This window comes from Haliotis cracherodii, unplaced genomic scaffold (assembly GCF_022045235.1).
Source record: "Haliotis cracherodii isolate W230 unplaced genomic scaffold, xgHalCrac1.p SCAF_21, whole genome shotgun sequence".
NCBI classification, from domain to species: domain Eukaryota; kingdom Metazoa; phylum Mollusca; class Gastropoda; order Lepetellida; family Haliotidae; genus Haliotis; species Haliotis cracherodii.
Genome location: NW_027266277.1, coordinates 15,923,217 through 15,935,907, shown reverse-complemented (window position 1 = coordinate 15,935,907; position 12,691 = coordinate 15,923,217). Strand labels below are relative to the sequence as shown.

The window sequence follows — 12,691 nt, the reverse complement described above, 5'->3', positions numbered from 1 at the left end:
TCATTGTAAAAAAGTCCATTAGTATTAAAAATGCTAGGTAATCACATGTTGTTATTAATTGCCATCTTGTCTGCTTTTTGTACATATGCATAATTATTTATTGTAATATGCTCTTGTACCACCTTTTGTGGTTTCTGAGAATAAACTGATTCTGATTCTGATTCTGAGAAACCACTCATGCATGGGTAGACAACCCAGGCACAGTAAAGCTCTAAACATTAGACGAACAGATTGTGATCAGAGCGCCGTGAATAAATTATAGCTGCTTCCCAAATAAAACACGATTCAAAGTAAAAACATACTCATAGCTATACTTAGCGATGATAATATCTCAATGTATGTCATCATATGTCATCAGCATTGCGTAATAGCTATATATAGATATATAATCAATGCTGCACCGTAAATAATGCATGTCACATAGCTGCAGGTAGTGTGATAAAGTGGACACTTGTGAAACGCGCCAGGTAGAGGATCTTTATGGGTCGGAGAGTAAGCATCCGTTGCGTTGTCATGGGTCAGTGGATTTGACCCGCCTGCTCTTCGAGTACGATACGAACGCTTGAATAACTAGGACACGAGACATTGAAGACCACGTGACTTAGCTGTGGTGCACAGGCCAGTTCTCGAAGAGAGCGTCCGGTCCTGTTCTCCAGGAATACGATACGCCCAGAAAAACTATACTACACGGAAGTTTGTGCATAGCCGAGATCAGCTCGCGACAGTAACAGGTATGTTCTTTATTGGTCATTGATAATATAAAAGGGGTCGTTTTAATTAAGTAGAGACCGTTATTAATATATGTAGCTGATATGATTATCGAATACGAATTAATTCTAAGCATTAGTAGCTTGGTATTTGTACACCCAGTTTTGAAAGTATTCCGTACATGTTCTGACAGCGCCTTTGTTGTAGAAATGATCTTTAAAGGCACGGCTCGCTTCAGCCGGGTAAATGGGTTATATAGGAAGATCATATTTCTAAACTCTAGTCAACATCTCCCGTCAGTGATACGCGAAAGGCTATCACACAACCCCGTTATAAGGCGAGCACCAACGAAGCCGACCGCATACAACAGAGCTTCCGGAGCGTATAGGTCGTATTGACCTCGCTAATGATATGTTGTCAGTTGAAATGAGGAAATAAAAATAAGTGAGTATTAACCGATAGAACACTGCTTGTGTCAGAACGTGTTTTAAAAATCTGTCTGACGACATGGGTTTGATTTCTTTACAGCAGCACCATGGCAGACCGTATGAACATAACACTCGAGGCAGGGGAAGGTACGACTGAGACTTTAACAATGGCCGCAGCCGTCACGGGAGGAATCAACAATGAGAATGAAAGTAGGACTTGTTTGTGTTCTTAACTGCATCAATACATGACATATTATTACACTCAACTTTTCGGAGAATGTGGAGAGTCCCCAACATGTCAGCCTTCTGCGTTACCCAGATTGTCGTTTGAAAGTAGTTGGCTATAGTTTTTATAACATTCATGGTAATAGTGGTAACTGTTGGCACAGTAGTCAACGGCGTTGCATTATGTTGTGCAGAGTTGCGTCCCTTTGTTGTTCAAGGATCCGCTGGTCTTGGGTCGAATGTTCTTCCCCCAAATCATCCATATTCGTTCTTGTGGTTTTAACAAAGTTTACAATAAGAGATAACTGAAGTATGGTTGAAAGTGGTGGACAGTTTTACTAATACACTTTGTCAATTATATAAACACGGATAATTTAAACAGAAGCGGCGCTGTTACGTAACTGTCCTTCCTGTCCCCAGGTGATTGGCAATAGGATCTGCCATGATTCAATGAATTCATACCTAGTTCACGGTTCTCTGTAATCCCCCATCGTGGTGTATCAGTATCTCGGGATCGGTAGGTCAGGCTCGCTGACTTGGTTGAAGCATGTAATCGATCCCAAGTGCGTGGATCGATGCTCATGACACCAATCACTGGATTGTCTGGTCCAGACTCGATTATTTACAGACCGCCGTCATATAGCTGGAATATTGCTTAGTGCGGCGTTAAACAACAAACCGGACCAAACCAAACCACTCAGAAACAGTATACTGACTCCGAGCCGACCAGTCCTTGTTTTAGCCCCTTAATGTCGAGAGCAAGACAGGGTAACAACAAGTACCATCTTTTAACGTCTTTTGGTAGGAATCGAACGCCGTGCCTTCCGCTCTCCGGGCGGACGCCCTACAACTAGACCACGGAGGCGGTCACCAATAAAAAGAACAAATGGTGATTCCAACGAACTAATACTTCATATGTAGGGTTACCATATGAAGTTACCTTCACTCAACTAAATGAAACGATGGACACTTACGCGAACGGGGTGCCTGCATTCATTTGGAAAATTAGGAACTCAACAAATTTTATAGCTGTGATAAATTATTCAAAGAGAGACATCCATTGAATGTACACTTCTCTTCCTTTTCGCTGCGTTTCAGTTTACAAACATACATTAACAGACCGCAATCAAGAAGCTGGAATATTGCTGAGTGCGGCGTAAAACAACACATCAATCAATATAAGTATCTGTCCCGAGAAGATCAGGGTTATGCCTTGTCTCCAGCTTCCCGTAACAGGCGACTACGCTTGAATGCTGCGATTAACGGGTTGTCAGGGTCGCTGAGTTGGTTCGTACATGTCATCTTATCCCAACTGCGTTGATAAGTGCTCATGATATTAATCACTGGCTTATCAGGTCCAGACTCGACTAAATACAGAACGCCGCCTTGTGACTGAAATCTGATAAGCGTGTCGTGTGACAAGTCTGGCCGCCAATATGATTGGGATGAGGCTCTGATTACCCCTCCTTTGCTTTTTATTCTTCTCCAACTATTGAAGTCTCATCATCAGTCAACTTCTCTCTTGTGCCTGGAAACACCCCGATGTGTCTTTAAAGGATAGGGATTTACATGTGATAGCCTTTGGGATAGTTCTGCTCCTTAACCGATGTGTGCGTTCAATTGAAATTTCAGTAATACAGCTTCTGGCAGTTATCCTGAATAAGTGAGTGAGTGAGTATGGTTTTACGCCGCTTTTAGCAATATTCCAACAATATCACGGCGGGGACCACCAGAAATGGGCTTCACACATTGTAGCCATGTCGGGAATCGAACCCGGGTCTTCGACGTGACGAGCGAACGCTTTAACCACTAGGCTACCCGACCGCTCCTATCCTGAATAAGTGTAATTTTGGAAGGTTCTTATATTTCAAGAATGTTTGAAATATAGGAAGTTTACTCTATGTATCGTATTGACTATGTAGCTGAGTTGGGTAGATATCTTCAACACACCTGTGCTTCGTAAATACCGGTCAGTTGGACTGCCACGGGTACAGCGATAGTAGGTCAGTTGTGATGGTCTATGGGCTGTCACCATTTCGCGAACACCAGGCGACTTCACTAATTTATAGTAATTCATACATACATGTGTATGTTATAGTCGGTGGCCCAGTCTTCTAAGGCACCGTGATTCACTGTGCAGAGTTGCGTCCCTTGGGCACGCCAGAAACCTATGATTGTGGGTTCGAATCCCTGTTCACCCCGATTATGTTCCTAGGTTTGTCAGCATCATACCCGTGCTCGTGGGTTTCACCGAAGTGGTAAACGTCTTAGACCTGCATCACTTCGGGATTTTCTCCCACATTAAGCTGACACGCCGCGATATAACTGGAGTACTGTTAAAAGCGGCGTTAAACCCAACTCACCCACACCTTACGTGCTTGATATTGGCGGCTAATGTCATACGGCCGTGGAAATGACAATAGTGCTTCATGAAACTTATCTTCAGTCACTGCAATTATAAAACAGAATAATTTATTCATTTCTTCAAAACAGAAACAAGTAAGTCTTAGTTTCATGGTGTACATGTTTTTGGGTACTTTGGTGTTCCTGTCAGGTCAACCGAGGTCAGAAGGACTCAAAACAGATCTGGCAAACGCTGATATAAAAGTGAAGGGCCCCTCCAAAGGTGCTCAAACTAAAGACGTGAAGATATTGGGGCTTGTGGAAGGTGGGATTGGAAACAAAGTCAAATCCCAGGGTAAGACGATAAGCATTTTCTTCATCATGATACAGTAAACTACGGTTATAACGAACTCGAAGGGACCATTAACTTAGTTTGTTATAACCGTAGTTCGTTATAAGCATATATACAGCATAACAATAGTTAATAGTCGGGACAAAAAAATCAGTTCGTTATATCCGTCAGTTCGTTATAAGCGTGTTCGTTATAAACGTACTTTACTGTATGATAATGGAGTATCAGAAGCCAATGATCGAGGCTTCCAAAGCCAGACTGTGTTTCTCGATTTGTCAGCACCATATCTGCACGCATGGGTTTCACTCAAGCTGCAAACAGCTATGACTTGCAACACTTTGGCTTTCCTCCCACTCCAAGCTGACACAACGGAATACAACTGACACACTGTTCAATACGGATAAAACCCCACTTACTCACACCTGGCCACTCGAATATCAAGTCTAAGGACCTGCATTACACACTTTGTTTCTATTCCGGGGTAGAATAGGTCTTCAGCAACCAATGCTTGCCGTTAAAGGCGACCATGCTTGTCCTAAGATGCGACTAACGGGATCGGGTGGTCAGGCTCGCTGACTTGGTTGATGCATGTCAATGATCCCAATTGCGTGGATCGATGCTCATGATATCAATCGTTGGATTGTTTGGTCCAGACTCGATTATTTACAGACCGCCGTCATATAGTTCGAATATTGCTGAGTGCGGCGTTAAACAACCAACCAACCAACCACTTTGTTTCTTATGATCTTTGTGGACAATGATTTGTTCTGTCCCATCTTGGTTCCCAGAATGATAAGGATAATGGTACTATTCATTGCAGATACCAAAGCCAACAACCAAGGTCAAGGGGCTCGCTACAAAATGGAATCAGTCCCGAGAGGTCAGTATATTATTATTATTTACAGATTAAAATAAAAAATGCAGCAAAGAGGGTTTGAGTGATCACAGTCAGGCTGGTTAGGATCATCATCAGCTCAGGACCCTTGCCCCCTCTACACGCAGCCCAGACAGCGAATGGGACTTCTCCCAAGCGCTGCCTAGTCGAACCAGCCGAGAACCTTTCGGAGAATGTGATGACTCCCCGACACTGCCGAGTTCTTGTATTAACCAGATTGCCAGATTGTCCTTTGAAAGCAGTTGGCAATATTTTTCATACTCGTTCTATGAAAGACAACCAAGACGGTTTATTTGCTTATTTTGTTTGCTTTAAATTGAAAAGGACCATCTACGGGTTATTGTATGTGTGCAACTATATATATATATATACACGTCTGAGAGGATATGGTTTTAAGTTCAAAAGATCTTTTGAGAAATAATAAGAAATTAATGCGAAGGAATGAGCGAAATATTGCTCAACGTCAAATGGAGAACAGGGGCATTATGGGTGCAAGGATACAGTTGTGCTATGACGTCATAAAGACGTTCAGCGTCAACTTACTTCAGTGAATATCGCCATGTGTGACGTCACGTATCTCCGTAATAAATTGATGCTTTTGAACTCATATTTTTATGTTCCAAAGATCTTGTAGTTTTAAATTTATAATGAAAAGTCAAAATGTGATTTTTCACCCATAAGTGATTTTTTTTAATCAGAATGAGTAAAACCGAAGAATACTGGTCCCTGTGTTTTGTTTACTGTTGACGCTGCTTCTACGATCACGCTCTGTTGCAGGCTGGTGTTATATATTCAGCAATAAGACCTTTGAGGATAAACCATCACAGACAAGAATAGGAACCGAGAAGGACAGAGGTATGCGCTATTGAGATAGTTTGAATGTTCCAGTTGACAATTTTTTCATCACCATACCCGTGCTCATGTGAAGATCCGGGGTAGAATAGGTCTTCAGCAACCATGCTTGCCGTAAAAAGCGACTACGCTTGTCGTAAGAGGCGACTAACGGGATCGGGTGGTCAGGCTCGCTGTCTTGGTTGATGCATGTCATCGTATCTCAATTGCGTGGATCGATGCTCGTGACATTAATCACTGGATTGTCTGGTCAAGACTTCATTACTTACAGCTATATTCCGTCATATAGCTGGAACACTGCTGAGTGCGGCGTTAAACAACAAACAAAAACGCAACAAAACATTTATAGAATCGAGATGATACACTGGATAATCGAATTTTGCAAGTTCATTATACCACGGGATCAGTATAAAATGATTATTGTCTGGGTGTTTTAATGACTTATTATTCCATCAGATGAGTTGATGAAAGTGTGGAAAAAGCTCAATTTTGAAGTGAAATCGTTCGACGACTCCGAGGCTGACGTTATGGAAACGAGGATTAAAAAACTTGCCAAAATGGACCACACGGCCCATGACTGTGTCGTAGTGATCTTTCTGACCCATGGACGAGATGGCGCGGTGCAGGGATCTGACAACGAGTGGCTTGAAGTCAGTACCATTACATCCTACTTCAAGGCGTCAGTGTGTCCGTCACTGGCCAAGAAACCAAAGCTGTTCTTCTTTCAGTCATGTCGAGGCAAAGATATTCAAAAAGGTGGGTGTATATATATATCGTCAATGATAGAGAATAACCAGTCTCAATTTCTCGCCGAAACATATTCCGTTTGGTTTATAAGGCAAAATAGCCGTGACAATTCCGTGAATGGATTACTGAAAGTCAGGGATGACACCAGGTGTTCACGCATACTTTATCTTGGTAAATAAACAACAGGTAAATAAATCAAAGGTACTAGTTTTATTTTACTGAATCATATGAATTAACATGAAAATGATATTTAAGATGGTTACATGTGTCATGTTATTGAAACCCGTAAAGATCCGGGGTAGAATAGGTCTTCAGCAACCAATGCTTGCCAAAGGCGACTAAGCTTGTGGTAAGAGGCGACTAACGGGATCGTGTGGTCAGGCTCGCTGACTTGGTTGATGCATGTCATCGTATCCCAATTGCGTTGACCGATGTTCATGATGTCAAACACCTGATTGTCTGGTCCAGACTCGATTATTTACAGACCGCCGTCATATAGCTGGAATATTGCTGAGTGCGGCGTTAAACAAACCAACCAACCAACCAACAAACAAACAAAAACATGTTATTGTAATAAATCAGCGGGTTGGGCATACGCTCACCCTTTCGCGAACACCTGGTATCGTCAACTTCATGTGTTATAATCTTTTAAATACAAAGAAGAATGTTTATCTAATAAGACGTATCAACGGACAAAACGTCACACTTTATGTGCATGCGTCCAAGAACATTTGGTTTAATTGTTTTCTTTGAAATCTTATGTCAGCGTGAAATCTCACTTTCTGTTATTAAAAATTAGATTCGACTCAGTATAAGTAGTTCAACTCATGCCATGTTATCATTGTGTTGGAGGTTATCAAAAGTTATGAACCTTTAATTAATTAGCATTTGAATTGCTGCTTACAACATTTTTGATGAAGTATTTTCATTTGCTGTTCTAGCCGTTCCGGTTCAAGGTGATGACGGCGGCAGCGCTCCTGCCGCAACAGAAATTATAGTTCAGGCTGACAAGATGGTGGCTCCAGAGGCAGATTTCTTCTTTGGTTTCGGCACAGTGGAGGGGACGCAGGCTCTCAGAAACCCCGAGACTGGTTCCTGGTTTATTCAGGCACTTGTCCAATCTCTGCAAGAATCTACAAAGAGGTAATATGAAGGACGGGCATCCCTTCAGATTTTCCACCCTCATCAAGCTGACACGCTGTGATGTAACTGAAAAACTGTTCAAAGCGTCAATGAACCCAACTCGATCTAAGTCATGTCAAGGCGTTGTAGGTTTTGCAACTGTAAGGGTATGACCACTATATTTATGTTTAGAATTTTGTGATTGTGTCATTAACTTAATTTCGCCGTAAGATTATATTCACATTACTTTTCTTCCAGTGATGACCTGGACAGTATAATGACGGCCGTGCGTCATACAGTGAACGACCATCAAGTTGAAACAGTTAAAGGGGAGTTTCTCAGACAAACGGCTGAAACGAAGACAACGCTGTTGAAGAAAGTGTACTTTTGATTGGGGTTATTCTATGATAAATTGGACAGACTGTTATCATTCATTAAGCCAATCCGGTAAACGTGGTACCCCCAGCTGATAAATGTCCAAACAAGGCCTGCAAGAAGGAAGTCATTTTAAGCACAACGCGTCGATGCAATCTCCGTATTCTCCATCTTATATTGTATTTCAGTTCCCAATAGGTTCAGACAGGGCTTATGCAATAAATGGGTGATTCTGTAGACGAATATAGCTGCCACTCATCTAGCATATATGATACGTGGGGCGTTTCCCTCAAGCATGGTATTCACACGCCATTTCTAAAGTTGCCTCACTGAGCAATACTAGCGTTATCTGAATGGTTATTTTACTACACGTGCAAGAATACTCTATTTTACCATCAACTCTTTCATGTTCATGGGCTTCGAGTTTCACAATAGCAAACTAACACTGACGCAAATATCTATATATATTGAAAAAATATGTTCAATGTTCTCTGTAGTATTTACACAATACATTCCAGTTTGCTCATGGTATTTTTTTGTATTTATCCTTTTTTGTTTAACGCATGGATATCCTTGTTGATATAATTGTTCCCCAATACTCTAATGCCATTTTAAGAGTCATTAATGATAATGTATTATAAATAAAAATACTCAGACGAGGCGTAAATTCATTCTCCTTTTAGAAACGATTTGAGCAGCCAAATAGGTCACAAATTTGCTTTCTATTGTCATATGTCGGTTACAAATGTGTCTTCTGTGATGACATTGTTAAGCACCTATTGCTTTACTGTGACTGTCTGATGGAACAGAGGACTGTGCTTAGTGAGTCTCTATTTGACAATGTTAGGCTTGACACCTATCTCATTCTTCAGGATACTTTCAGTGATGACGTCAAGTTTCTGACATACCTCGGTGCCATTACAGATGTGGTCCAGGACATGACACGTGACAGCTGGGCAACATTCATGAGTATCGTGGCTAAACATGTCAGCTCATGGAACTTATTGTATTTGTGAAACTATGTCACACATCATGTAAATACAGTTTTACGCATCACTTCATTACTGCTTACCCAGTTCAATTTGTTGTATTTATATGTATTTTGTCATTTCCGTTGACAAATAATGTCATGTAATTGTATGTACTACTCTCAAAAGCATTGGGGGAAAATAAAGAGTATTCATTCATTCATTATAATTAATGCAACTTGGCTTGTACAGTGTTGTAATATGACAAAGGTCAAAGGGTACAATTTTGAAAAAAGCCATATAAGGCCAACGTTAATGTGTCTTTCTCCTGACGAGGCTACATCATCCTGCAGTGCACACCTTTGTTAAGTGCCAAAACTAGATTCGTAGGCATAATAGTGATTTCCTATTATACAAACATGTACACCAGGCCCGTGAAGATCTGGGGTAGAATAGGTCTTCAGCAACCCATACTTGCCATCAACCAAGTCAGCGAGCCTGTGACCCGTGAAGATACCGGGGTGGAATAGGTCTTCAGCAACCCATGCTTGCCGTAAAAGGTGACTATGCTTGTCGTAAAAGGCGACTAACGGGATCGGGTGGTCAGGCTCGCTGACTTGGTTGATGCATGTCATACCCAATAAACTCATAACACAGGTTAATAGTGTAGATGCATATATTTGAGGACCACAAATCGTGTGATTTTGACGTGTACCTTTTGCAAAAATACCCCAAGCATATTTAGTTTACTTGGACTGACGAAAAAGCGCCATATGCTCATTTCATACAATATTTGTTTCAAAATAAAATTTATACAATTGCAAAGTCATATTGTGCTTAGAGATTTTTGTATTTTCTACCTTATATGTGATGAAAGATTTTCTTTCCTCATTAGTAACGTACTTGTCAAGAGACTGGAAGGCTTTGGTACTACAGCATGCTATCCTGGTCGGTAAAAACGAGCTTCATCATAAATAATGTGATCACAGTTACACATCCCCAGCAACAATGTTTTTTAATAAATGAGATATGTTCCATCGTGTAAGCTAAATCCTATATGACCAGGAACATACACTTCAGTGACTCGATATATAACACCAGTCTCTTGATAACCTTACACTAACTATTGACACTGGACGCACACCCACTTTAACTATTTATGTTGTATATGTGATGGCACACGCACAAACATAAAGAAACCACAAACGGTCAACCCTACAATCATTAAATCTGTTTTTGCATTACCCATCGTTGTCGTGCAGTTCAAACGCCTTTTATAACCTGCTATATATATTTCCATGTCATTCCCAACACGGCCACAGAAGTAGATATTTATCTAGGATCAAGTAGGTAACTCGATTTGGTTTGATTCTGTTTAGTGTATTACGGGAAGTCAAACTGTTAAAGTAATATCTATTTTAGTGTCTTACTAGATACGTCAAGCACGAGAATGTATGAGCCATTGCTTACATTCAGCGTTGAAATACGATCCAGGAGGGTTCTACAACGCTCATTGGATATGATTAATGGTCAGGCAACACAATACATGTACACGTACAGCAGACAGAGTGACTTCAGATGGTATGTCTTAGTAATTTGGCTCAGGTAAATGTCAGTAACAATTATATATCCTATTTTGTAATAGGTAATGATGTTTATTTGTTTGTTGTTTAAAGCAGCAACCAGTAACGTTCAAGCAAGTGTGTACAATGCCTTCGCGTATGTCTTGCAGCAGAAAGTATCTTAGAATCAATCAAATTGCTAAACAACAATCAAGTATGGTTATAACGAACTCAAAGTGACCACTTATTGCATTTCGTTATAACCGTAGTTCGTTATAAGCATATATGAAGCATATATACAGAAAATGGAAGGGGCACAAAAACAGTTCGTTACATCCCTCAGTTGGTTCTAAGCATGTTTTATATTAACGTAGTTTTCTGTAGTTCGAAACCTTATATGTAAAGTATATCATTGCCACGGACAGCATTCCTAGATTTAAGTAAGTTCTTAAAATTCATGGACATCGCCCGAAAGCAAAGTTTCCGTATAAATGAGGTCCGGACTTACGATATTATTCACCGTAAACGAATACAAGTCCTTAATCTTCTTTGATTTTCAAGTTTACGTGAAATACATAAATTATCTTCATTGTGAGCAGTTTGGTAATTTCAGACATAAGATTCCATTGAATATTAACCTGTAAAAATCACCAAATGTCAGAACAAAATAAGATTATGACCGTGATTTATCTAATGACGTTAGAAGAATCTGTGCCCGACGGATTGTATTGTATTCTGTTTATTGTTGGTACAGTGATGGATTTGTTACAATCAATATGTTTGCGATTACAGGTTATATAAATAGGCATTGCAAAAGATATTTCGTACCATCGTAGTCACGATTTTACACGTCATAATCAGTACATAGAAATTGCCCTTTCCCGGGGAATCTCTCAGGAGTAGAATTGGGCGATTGCCAAGGACCGAGGTAGTGGCGTCCTTTGTGTCCTAGAAGTGTGTTATGACGATATGTGCTGAACATGACCTCAGTATCAGTTGCTCTCCTAGTGTTTGTTTAGAATGTAGTTAATGTACCACATACTTCTTAACAACTGCACTTTACAAGATCTATAGACATGATAGTTCGAATTACCAACGGTATCTTAGATTTCACGCGTCAATACGGTCGACCCGGGTACACATTCCTACATTAGACCAATGTGTGGGGCTATTTCCTTGTGTCTCCCGCAGCTACATGTATACTGCTGTGATATTTTAAAAAAGCGGTGTAAATATAAATTGTCTATGCAAGAATAAGTCAGCCTAGATTTTCTGCCGAAACAGACACCACTTGACACGAGAGTAGCATTACTGATTTTGTTGAAACTAATAAAATCGGTACGCTGATATTGAATTACTGTCTGCTGTGTACAAATGAAGAGATTTTGCTGCTAATAAATAAAGAAAAACGAAAAGAATTATTTTCGTTTTGCAACACAGTGGATATATCGACATGAGCTGACGAAACCACTATCAGAACTGTGCAGCTGGGCTTCGTACACTAATTCAACCGCTTCCGTGGTGTACTGGATGGAGCGTCTGCCCTGAGAGTGGAAGGTCGGTACTTCGATACCCTCGGCGCGCCATACATTAATACGTTACAAAATGTGAGTTTTTGTTACCCTGACTGGCGTTCGTCATTAATGGGAAAGAAACAAGGACTGGATGGCTCCGAGTCGAAGTGCAGTATGCATGATAAACTGTGGCATGGACAAAGATGGGCTGACACTATAAAACCCGCATTTGTCCTGAATATCAAAAGCAGCCACGCGTATGCCCGTCGCTATATGTGTGCAATGATCTTGAACGCGACTTTAAACCCCATTTCAACTCACACTTCGCCTCGCGCGATCATCTAGTATAACCCCTCCTGAAACGGAACGAACAGGTGAAAATATTTACAAGCGTCGACTTTATTTCGAATGATATATATGAACCGAAGCAAATATATGTGAACGTCATAGTGTCTGTTGTCAATTCTGACTGACATAAATCTCACACAAACGTTATATAGCAGCGTTAAAGTCAGTTAAAGTCAGTTGTGAACACTATTGTTCTGTATCACAGTGCTGCAATGCCTTCTCACTGACTGAATGCGTCGCTGAATTCGGTAT

The 12,691-nt window shown here is 40.7% G+C and overlaps 1 protein-coding gene across 2 annotated transcripts; it reads left to right on the top strand.

Moving 5' to 3' along the window:
* Positions 1-443: 443 nt before the first annotated feature.
* Positions 444-9,234, top strand: LOC139470738 (caspase-8-like). 2 transcript variants are annotated; one of them, XM_071253015.1, is made up of 8 exons: positions 444-731; positions 1,237-1,346; positions 3,916-4,059; positions 4,877-4,936; positions 5,729-5,806; positions 6,260-6,559; positions 7,492-7,693; positions 7,931-9,234. In XM_071253015.1, the coding sequence occupies exons 2-8, from the start codon at positions 1,244-1,246 to the stop codon at positions 8,061-8,063; spliced, it is 1,020 nt and encodes a 339-aa protein (XP_071109116.1). In that variant the 5' UTR covers positions 444-731; positions 1,237-1,243; the 3' UTR covers positions 8,064-9,234. The 2 variants fall into 2 exon arrangements, with proteins under 2 accessions (XP_071109116.1, XP_071109117.1); XM_071253016.1 differs by lacking the exon at positions 444-731 and adding an exon at positions 1,078-1,152.
* Positions 9,235-12,691: the final 3,457 nt, after the last annotated feature.

Bases quoted from the DNA above. Each gene is read 5' to 3' on its own strand.
- LOC139470738 (XM_071253015.1), top strand. From the start codon at position 1,244: ATGGCAGACCGTATGAACATAACACTCGAGGCAGGGGAAGGTACGACT. The intron at 1,347-3,915 runs GTAGGACTTGTT...TGTTCCTGTCAG, and splicing joins AATCAACAATGAGAATGAAA to GTCAACCGAGGTCAGAAGGA. The intron at 4,937-5,728 runs GTCAGTATATTA...GCTCTGTTGCAG, and splicing joins AATGGAATCAGTCCCGAGAG to GCTGGTGTTATATATTCAGC.